Source organism: Dreissena polymorpha, chromosome 2 (assembly GCF_020536995.1).
Source record: "Dreissena polymorpha isolate Duluth1 chromosome 2, UMN_Dpol_1.0, whole genome shotgun sequence".
Lineage (NCBI taxonomy): Eukaryota > Metazoa > Mollusca > Bivalvia > Myida > Dreissenidae > Dreissena > Dreissena polymorpha.
In genome coordinates, this window is record NC_068356.1 from 121,561,294 (window position 1) to 121,586,843 (window position 25,550).

The 25,550-nt window shown below is 36.3% G+C and overlaps 1 protein-coding gene and 2 long non-coding RNA genes across 4 annotated transcripts in view; all 3 read left to right on the forward strand.

Annotated features, from left to right (window-relative positions):
- LOC127868792 (tubulin-specific chaperone D-like) overlaps nt 1–25,550 on the forward strand; it is a 62,286-nt gene that overhangs the window by 8,527 nt on the left and 28,209 nt on the right. Inside the window, exons 4-20 of the mRNA XM_052410871.1 lie at nt 489–590; nt 1,239–1,385; nt 1,648–1,786; nt 4,262–4,357; nt 4,726–4,858; nt 5,692–5,849; nt 6,519–6,579; nt 11,714–11,820; nt 12,286–12,348; nt 12,862–13,018; nt 13,444–13,531; nt 14,412–14,497; nt 14,682–14,762; nt 17,606–17,679; nt 21,263–21,380; nt 22,397–22,457; nt 23,180–23,297. Coding sequence (XP_052266831.1) covers nt 489–590; nt 1,239–1,385; nt 1,648–1,786; nt 4,262–4,357; nt 4,726–4,858; nt 5,692–5,849; nt 6,519–6,579; nt 11,714–11,820; nt 12,286–12,348; nt 12,862–13,018; nt 13,444–13,531; nt 14,412–14,497; nt 14,682–14,762; nt 17,606–17,679; nt 21,263–21,380; nt 22,397–22,457; nt 23,180–23,297 — 1,789 coding nt within the window. The remainder of the gene's footprint in view (nt 1–488; nt 591–1,238; nt 1,386–1,647; nt 1,787–4,261; nt 4,358–4,725; nt 4,859–5,691; nt 5,850–6,518; nt 6,580–11,713; nt 11,821–12,285; nt 12,349–12,861; nt 13,019–13,443; nt 13,532–14,411; nt 14,498–14,681; nt 14,763–17,605; nt 17,680–21,262; nt 21,381–22,396; nt 22,458–23,179; nt 23,298–25,550) is intronic.
- On the forward strand, nt 18,030–20,853 carry LOC127868797 (uncharacterized). Its single transcript, XR_008044249.1, has 3 exons — nt 18,030–18,256; nt 20,699–20,764; nt 20,831–20,853. It is a non-coding gene; the product is annotated as an uncharacterized LOC127868797 (long non-coding RNA).
- Nucleotides 18,793–20,689, forward strand: LOC127868798 (uncharacterized). 2 transcript variants are annotated; one of them, XR_008044250.1, is made up of 3 exons: nt 18,793–18,916; nt 19,379–19,444; nt 20,501–20,689. It is a non-coding gene; the product is annotated as an uncharacterized LOC127868798 (long non-coding RNA). The 2 variants fall into 2 exon arrangements; XR_008044251.1 differs by lacking the exon at nt 19,379–19,444 and adding an exon at nt 19,775–19,840.

Genomic DNA, 25,550 nt, shown 5'->3' on the forward strand with positions numbered 1-25,550 from the left:
CAACCATTTACAGCCTATATGATTTTGAGCTGTACATGTAGAATGTCTTCTGTTTTTTTCCCCTTCCGGTGAAACCGGAGGGGACTTATGGTTTGCACTCAGTCTGTCAGTCAGTATGTCTGTCACACTTTTCTGGATCCTGCGATAACTTGAAAAGTTCTTCATATTTTTTTATTTAACTTGAAACATAGATAGATGGCAATATGGAGATTATGCACGTCATTTCATTTTGTTCCTACGCCAAGAAATCTGGTTGCTATGGCAACAAATATGTAAAAAATAAAATAAAATTCTGACAATGGTGGAGTTTCACCGGTAGGGGACAATATTGCTTGGCAATCTCTTGTTTTATTCAGTTATGAACATTAAAATTTAATTTAATTGCACATTTAAGTGTATTTTAAGTTGCTAACAAAAAAAATGTTAGAAGAGATCTTCTTAAAACCATGATCCTTAAAAAATGTTTCACTTTCAAATATTGACTCCAGATGCGGGGTGCCAAGGTGGTGGTACGTCTCTTTCCACATGAAGTTGTGGACGTGGAACCTGTTCTTGCCCTGATCACAAAACAGGACCCCACTGACTTTGAGGTTAGTATTTGTTTGTTATAGGGAATGCATTTTAGCTTGTTTTTCTTTGGTTAAGTTCATAAGATCATTTACAATAATTTTCTATTCTGAAATCTTTTGGCCTTTGTTAGTTATTTCCACTGTTCAAATTTGTGCAGAGCTTTCAAAAGATGAATGTTGTGCATGTAAAGGGTTCATTGGGTATGAACAGGGGATCACCATGGCAGATTATCCTAGCAGAATGCAATGTTAACAGTCAAATGAAATCATTTGTTATAATAAGATGTTGAATGTATTACTTTACCTACATGAGAATCGTTGATCGAAATTAGTACACGCCTGCAAAGCACAAACCTGCAGACCCTGTTTCATATAGGAGAGCTTGTAACTTTTTATTGGTAAGTACAAATAAAAATTCAGGCTTGCTGGAAAATTTTCAATACTGGATATTCATCCTCTTTAAAGTCGATTTGGTTGTTTGCAGTCCATTTATTGGAAAATGAAATATCACAAACACTGTTCAACTGTGTGAGATTGTAAGAGTTGTACAGATTTGAAGAGGGGAATGAAATTAGATCTAGTTTTTTTCAAATCCCCATTCCACACTCTTACTAGTGTATAGGGCTCTTACATGTAAATAGCCACATCCCATCATGTTCCCTTCATCAGGCTGCAGAGACGCGCTACATGCTACTGCTGTGGATGTCCATGGCATGCATGATCCCGTTTGACCTGTCACGGCTGGACAGTAACGCGCCCCAGGACAGCGGCGATCACAAACTGCCCATCATGGACAGGATCTATAACGCTGCCATGGTTACTAGTGCTATTGTTTTGTTTCAATTTGGAAAAAATATTTTATTTAATTCCATGGTTTCTAAGAAAAAGAAAAAAAAATGAATCATTTGAATTTTTTGCATTTTGTATTTTAAACTACGGATAATTTTATATTATTTATAAAGTTACAACAATCTTTTAATAGGCTTGTATAGTCATTCTCATTCCTCTAAATCTTGACCATAATTGTTTAAAGAGTGACACATTGTTGCTACATTGCTCTGACCATGTCTACCTCCAGCGCTACCTGCTCGTGGTGGAGAAGTCCAGAGATGCTGCCGCCTACCTGTTGTCCCGGTTCATGACCCGACCTGACGTCAAGAAGAGGAAACTGCCTGAGTTCCTAGATTGGGCCATGGAATACGTCGCCAAAGCTGAGTGTAAGTTTTTTGTCCCCTACCGGTTTCAACGGAGGGGACTTATGGTTTGCGCTCTGTGTATCCGTCAGTCTGTCACACTTTTCTGGATCCTGCGATAACTTTAAAAGTTCTTCATATTTTTTCATGAAACTTGAAACATGGACAGATGGCAGTATGGAGATTATGCACGTCATTTCATTTTGTTCCTACGTCAAGAATTCTGGTTGCTATGGCAACAAATAGACTAGAAATACTGCTGAAAATGGTGGATCCTGCACACTTTTCTGGATCCTGTGATAATTTTAAAAGTTCTTCATATTTTTTCATGAAACTTGAAACATGGATAGATTGCAATATGGACATTATGCACGTCATTTCCTACGTCAAAATTCTGGTTGCTATGGCAACAATTATTTATTTTTTTAATTCTGACAATGGTAGAGCATGTAGGAGACATATATTGTTTGGCAATAATCTTGTTTATCTTTATTGTGCTCTCATTCTGTCATTATAGTGTACTCTCATTTGCTATGACAGTCAACACTCATTTTGCAAATATAGTTTACACTCATTTTGCAATTATAGTGTTAATTTGTTTGGCTGTTGAAGTGTTGGTTCATTTTGAAATTATAGTTTATGCTCATATTTTCATTAATGTGTATGCCCATTTTGATGTTACAGTAACACTCACTTTGCTACCATCAAAATTGGCTCCGTAGTTTGGTATGTAAATTTAAAAAAAGTCTGTTGGTTGATAACATTTTTTTCCACCTTATCACTTTTTTTAGACCTTTACAAAACGTTTGTGGGCATAATATTATTGCAGCCAAGTTGAATAAATATGCTATGATTCAACAAATACACCATTATGGCCTTTTGCTTTTTGAATAGGGTACATAATTCTCAACCCATGCAGCTTGTATCCATCTTTACCAAACTGAATCATACATACAGAATATTACGCTAGTCAATTGTTCCAAGAGTTTGTATCACTCGAGTGGCTTGTGTGATGACGTATCACATGAGAGGCGGATCCTCGAGTGTGATGCAAAATAGCACAAGCCACGAGAGTGATACAAACTCTTGGAACAATTGACTAGCGTAATATTCCTTTTATTATATACAACAACTAACGAAAACAGTTAAAAAATGTATTTTTTACTTTAACAAAACTGACAAAACAATTATTAAAATGGTACGCCATAGTCTATTTAAGAAGCGTATGAATACAGTTTATGTAAATTAACGTGTAAACATTCGAACCGGGAAAACACAGGTTTCCGACACGCTTACCTTAATGCCATCGTTAATCCAATTTTTATAACAATTAAGTTGACAACTTTAATCCGATGTTTATAACAAAAACGTTTTAACGATATGCACTTCCACTTCTATCTTCCATGTCTTTATCGAAACTTAGTTTAAACCACACTTTTTTATTGTGTTCCTATCGAAATATACATTTATGCATGATAAACACACACTCCAAAATACGTTTTTAACACATAGTTTACTGCTTAAAAACACCATGTCCGACATGTCCTTACATTGTTTAGATAAAACTATTGTGTTTTGTCACAGAAATGACGTCACACGATGTACTACGAAATATATTTTTTAATATAAAATATTTCTATTTTCGGTGCATGTAATGTTATGTCATTAAATGGGTCGAAGTAGTCCGGCTAGTATGGTAATACGGAATTGGAAACAGCAAGTAGCATAATACGGGATTTTTTATTTCAACGATTGATACAACCTGTATTTTGTTAAAAGCATTAAACAGGTATATAATAAAATATTTGAATGCTTTGGACCTAAACAACGCATACTTGTTGAATAAAAGCTCTTACATTGTATTTGTGATGCATATCTGGAAAAAAGAGTTTGTTTTTAAGTTAGAGAACTAAGGTTTGTATTAATATTTACTTTGACTGTTCATGTAAATTTAAAACAGTAAGGTCAACATCACATATGAGTGGCAACATAATAAAATAATTTCTCTTGATAGCATAGTATTTTTTTGTGCTTCAATGGACATTGCAGTGGGTTTTTTTTTTTTTTGGGAATAGGGCCGGGTCCCTTTGGATTGGGAAAATTTGTGGCGTTTTGACTAAAATTTGGAAATTGTTGTTGTTGTTTTCTAACAAATGCTTTAAAATTGAGGATACAAGTGTGCCCAGTATTATATTTACTAAGGTTGATCTTATATGGATGGGAGATGAACAAAATATTGATAATTTTTTTTTTTTTTTTTTTGCATTGGGAATTTTTAGCTTGGTTACCGGACCCGATTTTGAATGAAAAAAAAACACTGCTTTGTTATTTAAGGATATTTTCCTTATATTTTTTAATTTGATATTTGATATTTCCACAAGTAAATCTGTCCCAATGAACCATTTGTGATTTGTCATCTTTTTTATGACAATCTGCACATTGCAAAAGTCACTGATATTTGCCAAATATCATGGTATGTATGAATTCTGTATATTTCAGACACCACTTTACAGGGTGCCATCAGTCTGACCGGTGTATTGACAACATTGGGTCTGTTGTTTAAACATGGGAAAAGGGAAGATCTCTTACAACATGGTATGTAAATGAATGGTGTTAAAAAAAGTACATGTACATTTGTAAATTGTGTATTTCTGTACTTTTCCATTTATTGACCTTTTGGCTGACAAGACCTAATAAAAAATAATTGTGAATGCAATTGTTAATATTATGATTGCATATGTTAGTGTAATCTTTTGGTTGCTGTAATCTTAAAATCTAAGTGTATAGTTAGATGATTTAGAGTGTGTTAACGGTGGAGCTCCAGAACTTAGCTTTTACTTGCAAGACAAGCCGATATCTATCAGAAGACTGCAACATATATGTTAGTATGTTAGTTGAACAAATGCACACTCTGGTTACTTTGAGCTCAAAACCAATCATTCATAAGATGCATGTTCTTGCAGCTGGAAGAGTTTTGGAAGCAGTGACACAGTTAAGCCTCTTAGAGTGTGACAACAATCGTTTGCGCAAGTGTGGGGTCAAGGTCACACAAAGGATTGGCCTAACCTTTCTGAAGAGCAGGGTCGCAAAGTGGAGGTAGGTGTGTGGTGTGTATGTGGATACAATGTGTTACATATTGTGGGCGAATGTTACATAATGTGGGCGAATTGTTTACATTTGTTTGTTCATGCCATTGACTTAAAGAAATCATTAATATCCACACCAATAAAATCAGAGTGTTTGCTTTGGATCTATGATGCATTAGTCAATCCAATTTAAGATCAGTATGTTCAAACTTTTTGCTGTGACGCAAGGCAAATGTTGTTTCTGACAGTCATTTCTTTCTAGAGTCATTGCAATGTTGTGAATAGTTATGTTTTATATTGGTACATACATTGAACAGATACTTTGAATATTTCCTAATTGTGGATCAGTGCAATATAACAAGTCTTAAAACTGGTTTTGTTTATGTTATGTTGTTGGCCTCTTTATGTGTTTTTGTTCTGATTGTTTATCCGCAAAAGGTGCATGTTAGAAAATTGTGTATCTAAAAATATATGAAATATATGTGATAGGATTAGGATTGTAAAAACACTCCAATTATTGATTGACACAACTAGGGTCATTTTTGCTTAACTAATCCACCCGCGATCACACTTTTAGTGCAAATGGTTCATAAAACATTGCATTATCAGGGAATAATCAAGATTCTAATAGTGACCGGAGAATTTAAGAGATATGTACACACAATACCAGTAATTTTAATAAGTCTTTTTTAAACTCAACGGGTCTGCGAATGTAAAAAAAATAAAATATATGATCCCGGCTTGTAACTGTTTTGGTGAAAGCAAAAAGGAAAAAAAAGATCTTGAACAGAGCCACATGAACACTATCACTCCCATATTGTACCACTCACATATTGTGGCCAGGTACCAGCGAGGCAGTCGGTCCCTGGCAGACAACTTGCAGCTGAGCAAGGAGGCAGTACAGCAGAGACAGGCCGTGTCCTCCACTGGGCCCCAGCAACCTGGGGAGGACGATGAGGATGAGGAGTTTGACATACCTGATGACATTGAGAACGTCATTGGTGAGCAAGGACTATCTTAGTCTTGAAGATTTGAGTACTGCTCTGTGAAAAGGGGATTTAATGCATGTGCATAAAGTGTTGTCCCTGATTAGCCTGTGCAGACTGCACAGGCTAATCTGGGACGACACTTTCTGCTTTTATGAAATGTAGTTTAAGAGTCTTTTCTTAACAAAAATCCAGTTTAAGCAGCAAGTGTCGTCCCTGATAAGCCTGTGTGGACTGCACAGGCTAATCTGGGACGACACTTTACGCACATGCATTAAACTTCCTGTTCACAGAGAGCGGCTCATTAATTTGTATCAATATAATATTGCATGTTGTTCTTTAACTTGTTCTTCACACTTGGACTTTTTTATAATGGATGGCCATAATAAACATAGTCCTGACTGTAACTTCATCATTTATCAGGCAATTATGAAATAGCTCATCCAAATGATCACCCTGTTGATGAGGTGTCTGCATCAATTTTTTAAACCTCAAGGTCATTTGTACGTTCCCGAATTTGTTATGTGGGACACGCTAGTTACTTTTCAATTATATAAAATGAATTGCCATAATTTTTGTAATGATCTTTCAATCTTGTCTTATAAACAAAAAAGATTTATTTTACTCCAAACATTTCACAATTTTTTTTTACTCCAAACATTTCACAATGTCTTCCTGCTTCAGAACTGCTTCTAATGTCCCTGAGAGACAAGGACACCATTGTTAGATGGTCAGCTGCAAAAGGGTAGGATAATCTGTGTATATATATGGTCTGCTGTAACCAGGGTAGGATAATCTGTGTATATATATGGTCAGCTGTAACCAGGATAGGATAATCTGTGTATATATATGGTCTGCTGTAACCAGGGTAGGATAATCTGTATATATATATGGTCTGCTGTAACCAGGTTAGGATAATCTGTGTATATATATGGTCTGCTGTAACCAGGGTAGGATAATCTGTGTATATATATGGCCTGCTGTAACCAGGATAGGATAATCTGTGTATATATATGGTCTGCTGTAACCAGGGTAGGATAATCTGTATATATATATATGGTCTGCTGTAACCAGGTTAGGATAATCTGTGTATATATACGGTCTGCTGTAACCAGGTTAGGATAATCTGTTCATATATATGGTCAGCTGTAACCAGGGTAGGATATCTGTGTATATATATGGTCAGCTGTAACCAGGGTAGGATAATCTGTGTATATATATGGTCTGCTGTAACCAGGTTAGGATAATCTGTTCATATATATGGTTTGCTGTAACCAGGGTAGGATAATCTGTGTATATATATGGTCAGCTGCAAAAGGGTAGGATAATCTGTGTATATATATGGTCAGCTGCAAAAGGGTAGGATAATCTGTGTATATATATGGTCTGCTGTAGCCAGGGTAGGATATTCTATGTACATGTATAAATATAGTCAGCTGTAACCAGGGTAGGATAATCTGTGTATATATATGGTCTGCTGTAACCAGGGTAGGATAATCTGTTCATATATATGGTTTGCTGTAACCAGGGTAGGATAATCTGTGTATATATATGGTCAGCTGTAACCAGGGTAGGATAATCTGTGTATATATATGATCTGCTGTAACCAGGGTAGGATAATATGTGTATATATATGGTCAGCTGTAACCAGGGTAGGATAATCTGCGTATACACATGATCTGCTGTAACCAGGGTAGGATAATCTGTGTATATATATGGTCAGCTGTAACCAGGGTAGGATAATCTGTGTATATATATGATCTGCTGTAACCAGGGTAGGATAATATGTGTATATATATGGTCAGCTGTAACCAGGGTAGGATAATCTGCGTATACACATGATCTGCTGTAACCAGGGTAGGATAATCTGTGTATATATATGGTCAGCTGTAACCAGGGTAGGATAATCTGTGTATATATATGATCTGCTGTAACCAGGGTAGGATAATCTGTGTATATATATGGTCAGCTGTAACCAGGGTAGGATAATCTGTGTATATATATGATCTGCTGTAACCAGGGTAGGATAATCTGTGTATATGTATGGTCAGCTGTAACCAGGGTAGGAAAATCTGTGTGTATATATATGGTCAGCTATAACCAGGGTAAGATAATCTGTGTATATATATATATATATGTGGTCAGCTGCAAAAGGGTAGGATAATCTGTTCATATATATGGTCTGCTGTAGCCAGGGTTGGATATTCTATGTACATGTATAAATATAGTCAGCTGTAACCAGGGTAGGATAATCTGTGTATATATATGGTCAGCTGCAAAAGGGTAAGATAATCTGTGTATATATATGGTCAGCTGCAAAAGGGTAGGATAATCTGTGTATATATATGGTCAGCTGTAACCAGGGTAGGATAATCTGTGTATATATATGGTCTGCTGTAACCAGGGTAGGATAATCTGTGTATATATATGGTCAGCTGTAAAAGGGTAGGATAATCTGTGTATATATATGGTCAGCTGTAACCAGGGTAGGATAATCTGTGTATATATATGGTCAGCTGTAACCAGGGTAGGATAATCTGTGTATATATATGGTCAGCTGCAAAAGGGTAAGATAATCTGTGTATATATATGATCTGCTGTAACCAGGGTTGGATAATCTGTGTATATACAGTCCAACCTGCCCGAGCGACCGCCTGTTAATAGCGACCAACAGTCAATAACGACCACAACGATTTCCTCCCGAACGAATAAAGCCCACCTGTGAACAAAGACCAACGACCACCCTTTTACATTCCTGAAACTCCATTTTGATAGCTTACAACGGCCACTGCAATCATAAAAATCAACGATTTCGCAACTTTCAAAAAACAAAATGGCCGCCAGGACGCTGTGTAGTCACGTGATACACATCTTACCAGTGGACTCGTCGGTCGCTATGGAGATATTGGCAAGTGACAGTTTATTGCACTCGATAGCAGTTGTTTGTTTATTTAACATGCATTGCTAATTGGTAGTCGCCTGCTTTTTTTATGCATTTGACAGTTTGTCAAAAGTGTAAAAATTTGCCTTTGTATTTAAGTGATTCGTGATTAATGTACTAATTGCCGAAAATATCAAAGACAAATTTGGGGCTTTCATAAACTCATTAAGGAAATTAACGGTTTCATATCATTTACGATGCCTATTAAAGACAAACATTTTGATAGTCATTCTCTTCTTAAATTTCTCCGTAATAAGACGTTCATAGATTATAGAAAAGTAAATTGTCAGTTCAAGTTAACCATCATGACTTCCAAGCGTAAGTTCTTGACGTTGGAAAACGCGTTAAGGTCATTAGTTTGTTATGTAAAGGACACAGCTGTAGACGAGCATTTTAAAGCGTAAACATGAGATTATGGACGAATTCGAGGCGAACGCAAACTGTGAAAGTAAATGCTCTAAGCGTGAGTCGGAATTCGCGTCATGAATGACTTAGTGCATTTACTGGTTGTGTAGTAGTGATTCATGTATTTCATGTATAAATGTTTGCTATGTTATGTGTATTTTGTACTTTGTTCTTTGTAGAATTACATGTACATGTACGTATACATGTATGTCAATAGTTATTTATACAGTATATGATAAATTAAATAAATAATAAAAACATAAGGGGATAGAAATACAACATGTAATAAATATACAAATGTAAAACAAAACCGTGTTTTCAATCCTTTATTTCATTATACATGCATAAGTATTCAAACATTCAAACAATAGAGCACATACATAGATAAGGTACCTGTTAAAAAACTACTAGCATATTTTGCAAAGTTTCGATCAACCCTGCAAATAAAGACCACCTGTGAACAAAGACCACAACGACCAAATCCCTTGAGTGGTCTTTATTGACAGGTTGGACTGTATATGGTCAGCTGCAAAAGGGTAGGATAATCTGTGTATATATATGATCTGCTGTAACCAGGGTAGGATAATCTGTGTATATATATGGTCAGCTGTAACCAGGGTAGGATAATCTGTGTATATATATGGTCTGCTGTAACCAGGGTAGGATAATCTGTGTATATATATATATATGGTCAGCTGCAAAAGGGTAGGATAATCTGTTCATAGATATGGTCTGCTGTAGCCAGGGTAGGATATTCTATGTACATGTATAAATATAGTCAGCTGTAACCAGGGTAGGATAATCTGAGTATACACATGGTCTGTAAACAGGGTAGGATAATCTGTTCATATATATGGTCTGCTGTAACCAGGGTGGGATATTCTATGTACATGTATATATACATGTAGTCAGCTGTAACCAGGGTAGGATAATCTGTGTATATACATGGTCTGCTGTAACCAGGGTAGGATAATCTATGTATATATATAGTCAGCTGTAACCAGGGTAGGATAATCTGTGTATATATATATTTGGTCTGCTGTAACCAGGGTAGGAAAATTCTGTGTATATATATGGTCTGCTGTAACCAGGGTAGGATGATCTGTGTATAAATATGGTCTGCTGAAACCAGGATTGGATAATCTGTGTATATATATATGGTCTGCTGTAACCAGGGAAGGATAATCTATGAATATATATGGTCTGCTGTAACCAGGGAAGGATAATCTGTTTATATATATGGTCTGCTGTAACCAGGGTAGGATAATCTGTATATTTATGATCTGCTGTAACCAGGGTAGGATAATCTGTATATATATATATATATATATATATATATATATATATATATATATATATATATATATATATATATATATATATATATATATATATGGCCTGCTGTAACCGGAGTAGGACAATCTGTGTATATATATGGTCAGCTTTAACCAGGGTAGGATAATCTTTGTATATATATGGCCTGCTGTAACCAGGGTAGGATAATCTGTGTATATATATATGGTCAGCTATAACCAGGGTAAGATAATCTGTGTATATATATATATATATGGTCAGCTGTAACCAGGGTAGGATAATCTGTGTATATATATGGTCAGCTGTAACCAGGGTAGGATAATCTGTGTATATATATATGGTCAGCTATAACCAGGGTAAGATAATCTGTGTATATATATATATATATGGTCAGCTGTAACCAGGGTAGGATAATCTGTGTATATATATGGTCAGCTGTAACCAGGGTAGGATAATCTGTGTATATATATGGTAAGCTGTTACCACGGTAGGATAATCTGTGTATATATATGATCTGCTGTAACCAGGGTAGGATAATCTGTGTATATATATGGTCTGCTGTAACCAGGGTAGGATAATCTGTGTATATATATATGGTCAGCTATAACCAGGGTAAGATAATCTGTGTATATATATATATATATATATGGTCAGCTGTAACCAGGGTAGGATAATCTGTGTATATATATGATCTGCTGTAACCAGGGTAGGATAATCTGTGTATATATATGGTCAGCTGTAACCAGGGTAGTATAATCTGTGTATATATATGATCTGCTGTAACCAGGGTAGAATAATATGTGTATATATATGGTCTGCTGTAACCATCTTAAAAAATCAACATCAGTTATATTTGAAGTTTAAATATTTAATCTAGAAAATCTTTCATATTTTAATCTCAAGATTTCAATATGTCGACAATGCTATACAAAAATATATCTTAAGTCTTAATTTTAACAACTTTTTAACGAGTTTTAATAGCTCTATTATATTTACATTGTTGTAGAGTTTGTGCATCTAAAGCAGTTTGAGCTCTGAACAAATAAAGCTTGACCACTCACCAATTGATGCCCGGGCCGTTTCATGCAAAACGCATCATACCATTAAGCATTGTCAATATCTACACTCTTCGCAATAAAAATCGTGCACTGTTTTGTGGTTCCATAAGCAGACAGGAGCTGGGTTTGCCTCATCTATGTTTATCTGCTGTTTATTTCAGTGTGGGTCGTATAACAGGCCGGTTGCCAAGGGAACTAGCAGACGAGGTGGTTGGCTCCCTGCTTGGACTGTTCACTCTTCAGGAGAGTGATGGGGCTTGGCATGGAGGTAGGGAACCAGAACACCTTTATTCAATTCTCAATTGATGTTGACGACATAAATGGATCATGGAAAGTATTAAAATAAGATGTACGACTTTCTAGACTTACAGTTAAATGATGGATCTTATGGATATGGTGGACCAACTTGCCCCCCAGATATCCTGGGTTTAATTTAAGCAGAGGAGTGTTTTCAGGATCTTTTCAAATGAACCACTCGGGAAAACAGACTCAAGGCTGACCGTATAGCTTAATGATTTTTCAACACAACTGATTTAAAAAAAATAGGTTTAAACTGATACGAACCAATGCTAAATTTTTCTATGGTTGTCTATAATATGGATACATCCAATGGAGGAATATAAGTTTATCTGATGATAACTGGTATTTTAGTATATAAATACTTTTTGTGAATGTCTAGACATACTGTCAAATGAATGGAAGTGAAAATGTTACTCTATGTTTATGCAAATAGGTTGCCTGGCGCTAGCAGAGCTGGGAAGGAGGGGGTTGCTGTTACCTGCCAGACTGCCTGATGGTGAGTTATTGTCAGTGATGATTGAACTATTCAGTTGGCAGTCATCGGCCCCGTATTATACATACACAAAATCTAACAGCGATTGACATTCGACTTTAGTACAAATAGACCAAATAGGCACAGATTTGTTTTTCATGAATGTTTTCAGGTTGATATGAATTTAACCTTGTCTTGAGTGAAATGTGCCCAGAGTCTCTTGTCAAGGTGAACAAGTTATTTTACACACATTAGTTAATTTTAGGGGCTGCAAATGTACAAGCATACTAACACGAATAAATGGCTCAACAATCTTTACACATCTTTAATAATTATTTTAAATTTTTATTATTGAAACAATCAATGTCTATAATTGCCTTGAGAATGCACTGTGGAAGAGATTATTACACAAAATTTAGTTCAAGGTTTACGTAAGGATTAGTTTTATAAAATATCTTCATAGAACTAGATTTACCATTATCACATCTGTCTAATATGTTCAGTTCAGAATTCAAATCCATATCTCCATATTCATAGTGGTTCCCATTGTGCTGAAGGCCCTGGCCTACGATGAAAGGCGAGGTAACTTCTCAGTAGGAGCCCATGTGCGTGATGCAGCTTGCTACGTATGCTGGGCCTTCGCTCGCGCCTACGACCCAGTGGAGATATCAAAATATGTGAACCATATTGCAAGGTGGGCACCGATAAACACACATGTTGTTAATGATGCATGTAGCCAATTAAGCTATTGGCTTCTTACATTTCTAACTCTAAAGTAAGTTTTTTGTTTATATTTGAAAATAAAGCACATTTTCACATTTGTTGAGAAAAATGCTTTTTGTTAAGAACAGGTGATCAAAGCAAAATTTGATCTTCTTATGTAGGTTTCTTTTGTTTCATCAATGGTAAATCGGATGAATAACACTGGCTTCTGTTCTTTGATTTATTGGCTAAATGTTTGTATTTTTCATGTAAGCTTGTGTCATCTATATAACTTGAATCAGTGAAGTAAAGTCATTATCTTCTTGAAAGAATGAACATTTTCAACAAGCTATTCAATTTTTCATCTCCCTATTTACAGTTAAATATTCTTTTAATGGCTGTAACATTGTTTTTCAGCTCATTAGTGATAGCTTCCATTTTCGACCGAGAGGTGAATGTAAGAAGGGCTGCCTCAGCTGCCTTCCAAGAGAACGTGGGCAGACAGGTCAGTGCTTCCATACCTGACATCTATGTGTCCTGGAATAGAATAACAGATGTATTGTGGGAAATAGAATAAGTGTTTCCATACCTGACATTCAGTGTGCCCTGGAATAGAATAAGAGGTGTATTGTGGGAAATAGAATAAGATGTGTATTGTGGGAAATAGAATAAGAGGTGTATTGTGGGAAATAGAATAAGAGGTGTATTGTGAGAAATAGAATAAGAGGTGTATTGTGGGAAATAGAATAATAGGTGTATTGTGGGAAATAGAATTAGAGATGTATTGTGGGAAATAGAATATGAGGTGTATTGTGAGAAATAGGATAAGAGGTGTTTTGTGGGAAATAGAATAAGAGGTGTTTTGTGGGAAATAGAATAATAGGTGTATTGTGGGAAGACTGGGCTCAATTCACACTGTTGTCCTAGATTGGTCTGTTAAGATGAATCTGAGAAAACTCTTTATGCAGATGAAGTAAGCCTGGTGTACCTAAGACTTGCCTCCTATAGGTTTAAGGTCTACTAGCTATGTTGTTGGAAACGTAACAGACTACGTATTTATTTAAAGTCCTAAACACTCTAAAAGTAATATATATGCATGATTTTATTGTGCAATATCTATATCTGATATGATATCTAAATGGATTTTGACTTGTGATTAGGATTACATATTTTAAGTTGTTTATTGCCTAGTTGATGTAATCAATTGGGGTGAAACTACAGCTGTGTTTTGGAGAAAAGTCATGTTCTGTCACATTAAAGGTTGTGATTACTTGCACGATAAGATAACAATACAAGTTAAGGAAGCTAGTATCTTTTAAAAACTTAATTTAAGTGTGTAAAGTACCAGCTCAAATGTATGATGGTCATGTATGATCTGTTTGCAGGGCACATTTCCCCAGGGTATTGACATCCTGACAATGGCTGACTATTTTGCTGTCGGCAACAGGACCCACTGCTATTTGGAGCTCAGGTGCGAATAAGGGAAAACTTCTATGTTTAACTTAAATAATTAATTGTAGTATTATTTGAAATGCATGTATAAATAAAAAATACATTTTATTTCATTAAAAGTAAGATCTTTTACTTGTCGACATTTTATTCCGTTCAAATACTGATGATTTTGCTGTTAACATGTATGACTGTGTGTGTTTCAGTATGTACATTGCTCAGTTCTCCAACTACACAACTGACCTGATAGACCATCTGGTTGACATCAAGGTACATCACTGGGACAGGTAGGTGAACTCTTAATAGGACCGGTGTCATGCGAAAATGGATCTTATGCCATGTGCGGGCAGCCTAGCTCCAGACAAGCCTGCACAATTACACAGTCTGGTCGTGAGCAATGCTGTCTGCTATAAAGCACACAGAGCTTTATGCTCTCATTAGCTGATTTTAGCTCCTGAACACACTTTGTGGATGCACATGCTTGTCTGGAGCTACACTGGTCTCATATGTCATAAGACCCATTTTTTCATGATGTGGCTGATATTGTAGGGTTTGTCATATTGTTCATTTCCGTATAAATTTATGAATGCCATCACTAGAAGCTAACAGTGTTTTATATTAAGTTGATATTTAATACACACTAACCACAATGCTTTTAAAAAAAGAATAAAATATTAATGGTCCTTTATAATTCTTTAATTCAAGCAATTTCCAATATTTATCATGCCCCCTTTCGAAGAAGAGGGTGTATATTGTTTTGCTGGATGTCAGTCCGTCGGTCGGTCTGTTGGTCTGTTAGTAGACCAGTTCGTATCTGATCAATAACTGGTGAACGGATTGACCAATTGGCTTTATACCTCCCATGTGCATTGACCTTAGCCAGTAGATGACACCTATTGAACTTTGGGTCAATAGGTCAAGGTCACTGTCATAGTAAAAGTGAAAATTGTTTCTGATCAATAACTTGTGAAGGTAGGCACTGATGGTTGGATACTTCCCATATGCATTTGCCTTGGACAGTAGATGACCCCTATTGAAATTGGGGTCACTAGTTCAAAAGTTATGGTCACTGTCACAATAAGTGTGAAAATCGTTTCGGAGCATTAACGCGTTGACCGATTTACTTGATACTTCACTTGTAAATTGGCTTTGGACAGAAGATGACCCTTATTGAAATAAGGGTCACTAGATCAAAGGTCAAGGTCACTGTGACATTAAGTGTTGAATTGGTTTCCGTCTTTGTATATCACAATAAACGAGTTATAATTATTACAATATAAACAAAGAAAAGTATTTTAAACTTTGAAATTAATGAACACAGATTCAAATCACTGACTGCGGACTGAGTTTATTATGCCCCCCTTTGAAGAAGAGGTGGTATTTTGCTTTGCACATGTCGGTCTGTCGGTCCGTCCACCAGGTGGTTTCCGGATGATAACTCAAGAACGCTTGGGCCTAGGATCATGAAACTTCAAAGGTACATTGATCATTACTCGCAGATGACCCCTATTGATTTTGAGGTCACTTGGTCAAAGCTCAAGGTCACGGTGACCTGAAATAGTAAAATGGTTTCCAGATGATAACTCCAGAACGCATACGCCTAGGATCATGAAACTTCATAGGTAGATTGATCATGACTCGCAGATGACCCCTATTGATTTTGAGGTCACTAGGTCAAAGGTCAAGGTCAGGGTGACCCGAAATAGTAAAATGGTTTCCGGATGATAACTCAAGAATGCATACGCCTAGGATCATGAAACTTCATCGTTAGATAGATCATGACTCGCAGATAACCCCTATTGATTTTGAGGTCACTAGGTCAAAGGTCAAGGTCACGGTGACCCGAAATAGTAAAATGGTTTTCGGATGATAAATCAAGAACGCATATGCCTAGGATCATGAAACTTCATAGGTAGATTGATCATGACTCGCAGATGACCCCTATTGATTTTGTGGTCACAAGGTCAAAGGTCAAGGTCACGGTGACCCAAAATAGTAAAATGGTTTTTGGATGATAACTCAAGAATGCATATGCCTAGGATCATGAAACATCATGGGAAGATTGATCTTGACTCGCAGATGACTGCTATTGATTTTGAGGTCACTAGGTCAAAGGTCAAAGTCACGGTGACCCGAAATAGTAAAATGATTTTCGGATGATAACTCAAGAACGGTTATGCCTAGGATCATGAAACTTCATGGGTAGATTAATCATGACTCGCAGATGACCCCTATTGATTTTGAGGTCACTAGGTCAAAGGTCAAGGTCACGGTGACCCGAAATAGTTAAATGGTTTTTGGATGATAACTCAAGAACGCTTACGCCTAGGATCATGACACGTCATAGGTACATTGATCATGACTCGCAGATGACCCCTATTGATTTTCAGGTCACTAGGTCAAAGGTCAAGGTCACGGTGATCCGAAACAGTTAAATTGTTTCCGGATGATAACTCAAGAACGCTTTTGCCTAGGATCATGACACTTCATAGGTACATTGATCATGACTCGCAGATGACCCCTATTGATTTTCAGGTCACTAGGTCAAAGTTCAAGGTTACAGTAACAAAAAACGTATTCACACAATGGCAGCCACTACAACGGACAGCCCATATGGGGGGCATGCATGTTTTACAAACAGCCCTTGTTTCAATTTCAGTCTTTTAAGTGATTATCTACTAAATTAGCGACATCGATTTTCTGGAAAGAGAATCGATTTTCACTGACTTTCTCATTCACCAGCGATTAATCCATTTTATTAGATCATCGTTACATCATGAGTTATAACACTATAATATTCTCAAACCATTTACTATAACGATGATTTAACAGAAGTGTATAATTCTGTGTCAACTAAAAGCTTATTTAAGTGGCTAAGTCACACTGATATGATAAGACTAACTCTTATGGTCAGTTTTGTTGCAAAAATGCCTGTGTCAAGGCCCTGTATTGGAGCGGCATTTGTCTCTGACTGTGAGCTCTTGTTTATTTTTGTAGAACAAAGCTTAAGACATAATTTTCAAGATATATGTATGTTGACTATAATATGCAAAACAAAAATGCTTTTTTTTTTTTGTTTATTGACAGTTTGATCACTACAATCAAATTGTTATATTTTTCTCCTTTTTAGTGCAATTCGAGAGTTGACATCAAAAGCTCTTCACAATCTCACAGAGAAAGCCCCAGAACATATGGCAAAATCAGGCAAGGAGAGATATTAATTTTGTACATTGCATATTACCAAAAACATTTTATTGTAATCATTTTTGAATGACTAATTTTGCCTTCCTCTGTCTTTGAGGACAAACATCACATCTTGTCAAAGGTCTTGTTTTACATACATGGTATACAGTAATTAAAAAAAAAACGCATGAGATAGGAAAAATTTGAAATGTCTGAATTGTATGAGTTTAAAGATTGATTTATTAAATGTGTGTGTTACCAGTGCAAGGTGAGCCGAGTGTGCTCTCAATACCTATGGTTTATATAGTGTCTTATACTGTGTTACCAGTGCAAGGTGAGCCTAGTGTGCTTTCAATACCTATGGTTTATATAGTGTCTTATACTGTGTTACCAGTGCAAGGTGAGCCTAGTGTGCTCTCAATACCTATGGTTTATATAGTGTCTTATACTGTGTTACCAGTGCAAGGTGAGCCTAGTGTGCTCTCAATACCTATGGTTTATATAGTGTCTTATACTGTGTTACCAGTGCAAGGTGAGCCTAGTGTGCTCTCAATACCTATGGTTTATATAGTGTCTTATACTGTGTTACCAGTGCAAGGTGAGCCGAGTGTGCTCTCAATACCTATGGTTTATATAGTGTCTTATACTGTGTTACCAGTGCAAGGTGAGCCTAGTGTGCTCTCAATACCTATGGTTTATATAGTGCCTTATACTGTGTTACCAGTGCAAGGTGAGCCTAGTGTGCTCTTAATACCTATGGTTTAAATAGTGTCTTATACTGTGTTACCAGTGCAAGGTGAGCCTAGTGTGCTCTCAATACCTATGGTTTAAACAGTGTCTAATACTGTGTTACCAGTGCAAGGTGAGCCTAGTGTGCTCTCAATACCTATGGTTTATATAGTGTCTTATACTGTGTTACCAGTGCAAGGTGAGCCTAGTGTGCTCTCAATACCTATGGTTTATATAGTGTCTTATACTGTGTTACCAGTGCAAGGTGAGCCTAGTGTGCTCTCAATACCTATGGTTTAAATAGTGTCTAATACTGTGTTACCAGTGCAAGGTGAGCCTAGTGTGCTCTCAATACCTATGGTTTAAATAGTGTCTAATACTGTGTTACCAGTGCAAGGTGAGCCGAGTGTGCTCTCAATACCTATGGTTTATATAGTGTCTTATACTGTGTTACCAGTGCAAGGTGAGCCTAGTGTGCTCTCAATACCTATGGTTTATATAGTGTCTTATACTGTGTAACCAGTGCAAGGTGAGCCTAGTGTGCTCTCAATACCTATGGTTTAAATAGTGGCTAATACTGTGTTGCCAGTGCAAGGTGAGCCTAGTGTGCTCTCAATACCTATGGTTTATATAGTGTCTTATACTGTGTTACCAGTGCAAGGTGAGCCTAGTGTGCTCTCAATACCTATGGTTTATATAGTGTCTTATACTGTGTTACCAGTGCAAGGTGAGCCTAGTGTGCACTCAATACCTATGGTTTAAATAGTGTCTAATACTGTGTTACCAGTGCAAGGTGAGCCGAGTGTGCTCTCAATACCTATGGTTTAAATAGTGTCTTATACTGTGTTACCAGTGCAAGGTGAGCCTAGTGTGCTGTCAATACCTATGGTTTATATAGTGTCTTATACTGTGTTACCAGTGCAAGGTGAGCCTAGTGTGCTCTCAATACCTATGGTTTAAATAGTGTCTAATACTGTGTTACCAGTGCAAGGTGAGCCTAGTGTGCTCTCAATACCTATGGTTTAAATAGTGTCTAATACTGTGTTACCAGTGCAAGGTGAGCCTAGTGTGCTCTCAATACCTATGGTTTAAATAGTGTCTAATACTGTGTTACCAGTGCAAGGTGAGCCTAGTGAGCTCTCAATACCTATGGTTTATATAGTGTCTTATACTGTGTAACCAGTGCAAGGTGAGCCTAGTGTGCTCTCAATACCTATGGTTTAAATAGTGTCTAATACTGTGTTACCAGTGCAATGTGAGCCTAGTGTGCTCTCAATACCTATGGTTTATATAGTGTCTTATACTGTGTTACCAGTGCAAGGTGAGCCTAGTGTGCTCTCAATACCTATGGTTTATATAGTGTCTTATACTGTGTTACCAGTGCAAGGTGAGCCTAGTGTGCTCTCAATACCTATGGTTTAAATAGTGTCTAATACTGTGTTACCAGTGCAAGGTGAGCCTAGTGTGCTCTCAATACCTATGGTTTAAATAGTGTCTAATACTGTGTTACCAGTGCAAGGTGAGCCTAGTGAGCTCTCAATACCTATGGTTTATATAGTGTCTTATACTGTGTAACCAGTGCAAGGTGAGCCTAGTGTGCTCTCAATACCTATGGTTTATATAGTGTCTTATACTGTGTAACCAGTGCAAGGTGAGCCTAGTGTGCTCTCAATACCTATGGTTTAAATAGTGTCTTATACTGTGTTACCAGTGCAAGGTGAGCCTAGTGAGCTCTCAATACCTATGGTTTAAATAGTGTCTTATACTGTGTTACCAGTGCAAGGTGAGCCTAGTGTGCTCTCAATACCTATGGTTTAAATTGTGTCTAATACTGTGTTACCAGTGCAAGGTGAGCCTAGTGAGCTCTCAATACCTATGGTTTAAATAGTGTCTTATACTGTGTTACCAGTGCAAGGTGAGCCTAGTGTGCTCTCAATACCTATGGTTTAAATAGTGTCTTATACTGTGTTACCAGTGCAAGGTGAGCCTAGTGTGCTCTCAATACCTATGGTTTAAATAGTGTCTTATACTGTGTTACCAGTGCAAGGTGAGCCTAGTGAGCTCTCAATACCTATGGTTTATATAGTGTCTTATACTGTGTTACCAGTGCAAGGTGAGCCTAGTGTGCTCTCAATACCTATGGTTTATATAGTGTCTTATACTGTGTTACCAGTGCAAGGTGAGCCTAGTGTGCTCTCAATACCTATGGTTTATATAGTGTCTTATACCGTGTTACCAGTGCAAGGTGAGCCTAGTGAGCTCTCAATACCTATGGTTTAAATAGTGTCTAATACCGTGTTACCAGTGCAAGGTGAGCCTAGTGTGCTCTCAATACCTATGGTTTATATAGTGTCTTATACTGTGTTACCAGTGCAAGGTGAGCCTAGTGTGCTCTCAATACCTATGGTTTAAATAGTGTCTAATACTGTGTTACCAGTGCAAGGTGAGCCGAGTGTGCTCTCAATACCTATGGTTTAAATAGTGTCTAATACTGTGTTACCAGTGCAAGGTGAGCCTAGTGTGCTCTCAATACCTATGGTTTATATAGTGTCTTATACTGTGTAACCAGTGCAAGGTGAGCCTAGTGTGCTCTCAATACCTATGGTTTATATAGTGTCTTATACTGTGTAACCAGTGCAAGGTGAGCCTAGTGAGCTCTCAATACCTATGGTTTATATAGTGTCTTATACTCTGTTACCAGTGCAAGGTGAGCCTAGTGTGCTCTCAATACCTATGGTTTAAATAGTGTCTAATACTGTGTTACCAGTGCAAGGTGAGCCTAGTGAGCTCTCAATACCTATGGTTTATATAGTGTCTTATACTGTGTTACCTACCTATGGGTTAAATGGTGTCTACTACTCCGGTATGTTTGCAGTTCTCCCTCGGTTGCTGGTTCACACCACAGGACTGGATCTTCAGTCCAGGCATGGAAGCATCTTGGCAGTGGCAGAAATCACCTATGCTCTCAGTAAACTGGCTGTCGAAAAGGGAGGGTGAGTGAATCAGCATTTATCCACTATATGAACTTTCACTTTAAAGCGAGATTATACGATTTCGTCCAATATTTATTAATTTATATAAAATGTGTAAAAAATTTATTAAACATATATTTCAATATAAAATAAAATGAAAGTTAAGAAAAACATGTGCAGAAAAATGGGAAATAAGCCAGATATTTAATTTTGAAATCAAAAATGTCTGTTCAGTCCAATTCGCCAGCATGTAAATCATGCATGTACGATGTGAATCTAAATTTAGTTTAACGGTTCATTTTAAATTCCTGCAACGATATCTATTCAAACAACACACAAACACTTACTTAAAAGACGAATGCTTCGGTTATTGTAGGAAAACATGTACGAAATATCTTTGTCACAATCAGCTCGGAGCGCTAATTTGTCTTTGCTCCAATTTATGAAATTCGTCTTCAATGTACAATTTTTCTTGCCTATTTTGTGTTATTGTAACATATTTTATCAATATATTACAATTTAACACATTAAAAATTGTATAATCTTGCTTTAAAACAGTACCTTTTCAATTCAATTATCTAAAAAATTGCAAAACTTAAAGATAAAAAAAACATCAAGAAAAACATATATTTAAAGGTCTTGAATAGATTCTTTTAATGTATGATCTAGAATGTCAGTGTCATTTCTACTTCCTGAAAACACAAATAAAATAATCAATGAACAAGGCTTTTTTAGAGATTTATTGCTTATATCTATATATGTAATTACTTATTAGGTTTAAAAATGTGTTTTTGTCTGATTTTTTGGAATTGATTCTTTTTCCAAAGTAGTAAGGAAACAGCTGTTGATATGTTTGGACAATTTTGAGCAATTAGCTTGTATTTTTAGCAATCAATTTTGCAATACATAAGAGTAAGGGAAAAAAACATGTAATTTTCTGCTTTTGTCTGAAGTTTTAAATATAAGATTTTATAGTAGTAAATTGCACAGTTTATCAGTTACTGGAGTTAATTTATATGCATTTATTTGTCTTTCAGAAGCGTTGTAGATTCTATTGGACTGGCTACTGTGAATTCCATTCGTGACATTGCAATAAAGGTATTTTTAAATTGTTTTAAATGAAAACTGTTCCTTTCAGTCTCGATTTATAGTTGATTATATGAATCAGCAACTATTTAAAACGTTATTTTAATCATTTTTAAACATTATTCTCTTTCACATTGTAGAACTATTCTACTTTATAAATACATTGAGTATCTTTTCTGCCCCAGTGGATGAAAATTAAAATTCCTAACGAATCAACATATCCATTTTGTTTTTGTATTTTATACACTCGTATGAAATATGGCCTCATTGAAAATGTCTCAGGGCAGGAACTATATGTAAGAAGACCATTTTCTTGCTTATACATGTAACACAGCTAATCTTGATTTAAATCCTTATTTGTGCAAAAAAGAAGATGACCTCACAGAGGTGTACAAATTATCAACAGCTAGACAGATATTTGAATAAATGCATTATTTTGTAACCATGATAGTTGTTTATATTATTACATGTCCTGTATACATGTATTGTAATTAATGTACTTACATCTTTTTGTAATTCATTACAAAAATGACAGGACAGCAGCTTTTGTGCATCTGTTATTTGATATATATGCCGTGGACATAGCTGCTTACACCTTGGTAATGATTAGTTCTTGATTTGATTATGCAATAAAGTTCATAAGTGTATGCTCTATGTGCTTAAGCTTTAAGTTTCCTTGAATTTTGGCATTTTAATAAAAAACTGTTATCATTGTGTATTTTGTTCCCATACAGCTGCATGCTGGAAAGTTGTTCCGGGGAATGGGTGGAGAGTTGATGAGAAGGGCAGTCAGTTGTCTGGTGGAGAGATGTTCCCTAGCACACTTGCCTTTACATGGGGACTCAGTCATAGGTGAGTTATTGAGGGCTCTTTGTTACTGGCTCCATGTTCCCTAGCACACCTGCCTTTACATGGGGACTCAGTCATAGGTGAGTTAATGAGGGGTCTGTGTTACTGGCTCCATGTTCCCTAGCACACCTGCCTTTACATGGGGACTCAGTCATAGGTGAGTTATTGAGGGCTCTCTGTTATTGGCTCCATGTTCCCTTGCACACCTGCCTTTACATGGAGATTCAGTCATAGGTGAGTTATTGAGGGCTCTCTGTTACTGGCTCCATGTTCCCTAGCTCACCTGCCTTTACATGGGGACTCAGTCATAGGTGAGTTATTGAGGGCTCTCTGTTACTGGCTCCATGTTCTCTAACACACCTGCCTTTACATGGAGACTCAGTCAGAAGTTTTCGGACACCCCTTTTTTAGCAAAAATAATTATTTTTCGTGACTCTTAATTTTCGGACACACGAGTTTTTGTCCATAATTAATGTCTCTTAGTTTTCGGACAGTATATTTTACAGCGCTATTTTACCAAATTTCGCTCCTGTCTTCGATATCTTATGACACTTTGATCATGGGGTTTTACAACCAGATTAACATCATAAAACATGTCAGATGCATTTATGATGGCAACAGACCATTACATTTGTGTTATTGGGTAAATAACCGTGTAAACCGGTATTAAACATGGTTTCATCGATAGCATAAGCGTTATGACAATTACCAGGGGTAGTGCCAATTAACAGTTCAATTATCTACCGCAATGGTACTACCCCTTCTCAGTAAAATAACTGTGACAAATACTAAATGCTTCAAAGTGTGATGCACCCTATTGCAAGTTTTACGAACAATGGAAGGTGTTAGACAAGATTGTAGGACATAAGCCCCCCAGGACAAAACCCCCCCAATGAAAAAATGAACATTTGGACAATTGCCCCCCAGTAGAAATGACAGGTAGGATATAAGCCCCCCAGTGCTCATTTTGCATCTGGACATTTGCCCCCCAGTGCTTATTTTAGAAGAGGACATTTGCCCCCCAGTGCTAATATCATATGTTGTTTCCATTAAACTAGTATATCTCTGTCTTTGGATTCATTATTATTTCATATCTCACAAATATATAATCATAGAAACTTGGATCATTATAATTTGAAATAAAAAAGGTCCAGAAACTCACTTGAATTTCCTAATCTTAGGTAAAACAAACATCTTAAAGAATTGTTCTTTAATTAAATCAAAAGGATTATCAGCTTGTTAAAGGTGTGACATGTGGCTTTGATCATAAACTTGTTAATGAAAATTAATGGCTTCTTTATTTAATCAATCAAAAGGATTATCAATAATAATTATCATAACTTAGTACAAATAATGATGATTAAAGTGAACACATATAACAACATTAAAAGGCAATTATTTTTGTAGTTACATTGTTTGAGTGACAATTAACTAAAACTTAGTATATAACGAAACTATCACATTTCAAATGATACATTTCATCATGGAAATTATTAAGAGTAATAAAAGGTCTGAGAAATTACTGAAGGATGGGTACTCTTACACCAAAAAGAAGTCTCGTAAAGAATCAATACATTGGGAATGTTCCAAGCGCAGAAGCGCTTCATGTAAAGGAACCTTGACAACTAATCTTGATGTAAGTATAATACTTAAATGCTATTTGTTATCTTTGCTATCATAACTTTTAAAATAGCGATTTGCAAAATTAATTCCAGACAGTATTGCATAACTTCACAAATTTAATTATTTTAAGTAAAGGTAAATGTAGTATTTGTAAGCTTTACCAACATTCAAAATATCAATTAATTTACATAATTAATTCCAAACAGATATACAAAACGTCACAAAATAATTTTATATATAATAAATTAAATGTTTCATTTCTATTATCATTAGTTACAATATTAAATTATTGTTTTTATATATTCAGGTTACTATGGTCACATCATCCACAACACACAGTAACGATGCTGACCACTTAGCCATAGAAGTTATGAAAGTCAGAGAAGAGATCAAATCCAGTGTCGCCTTATTTATCCCTTCCATTATTTAAGCCTTTCAGTGGTGGTTATTGGATAAATGGATTATCATCTCAAAGGTTTTGAGTAATCAGGTGGTGATAATTGGACATGATTATCTGCTCAATCGAGTAATGTCATTGAAAATTAGGCACTGGGGGGCAAATGTCCACTTCTAAAATAAGCACTGGGGGGCAAATGTTCAGATGCAAAATAAGCACTAGGGGGCTTATATCCT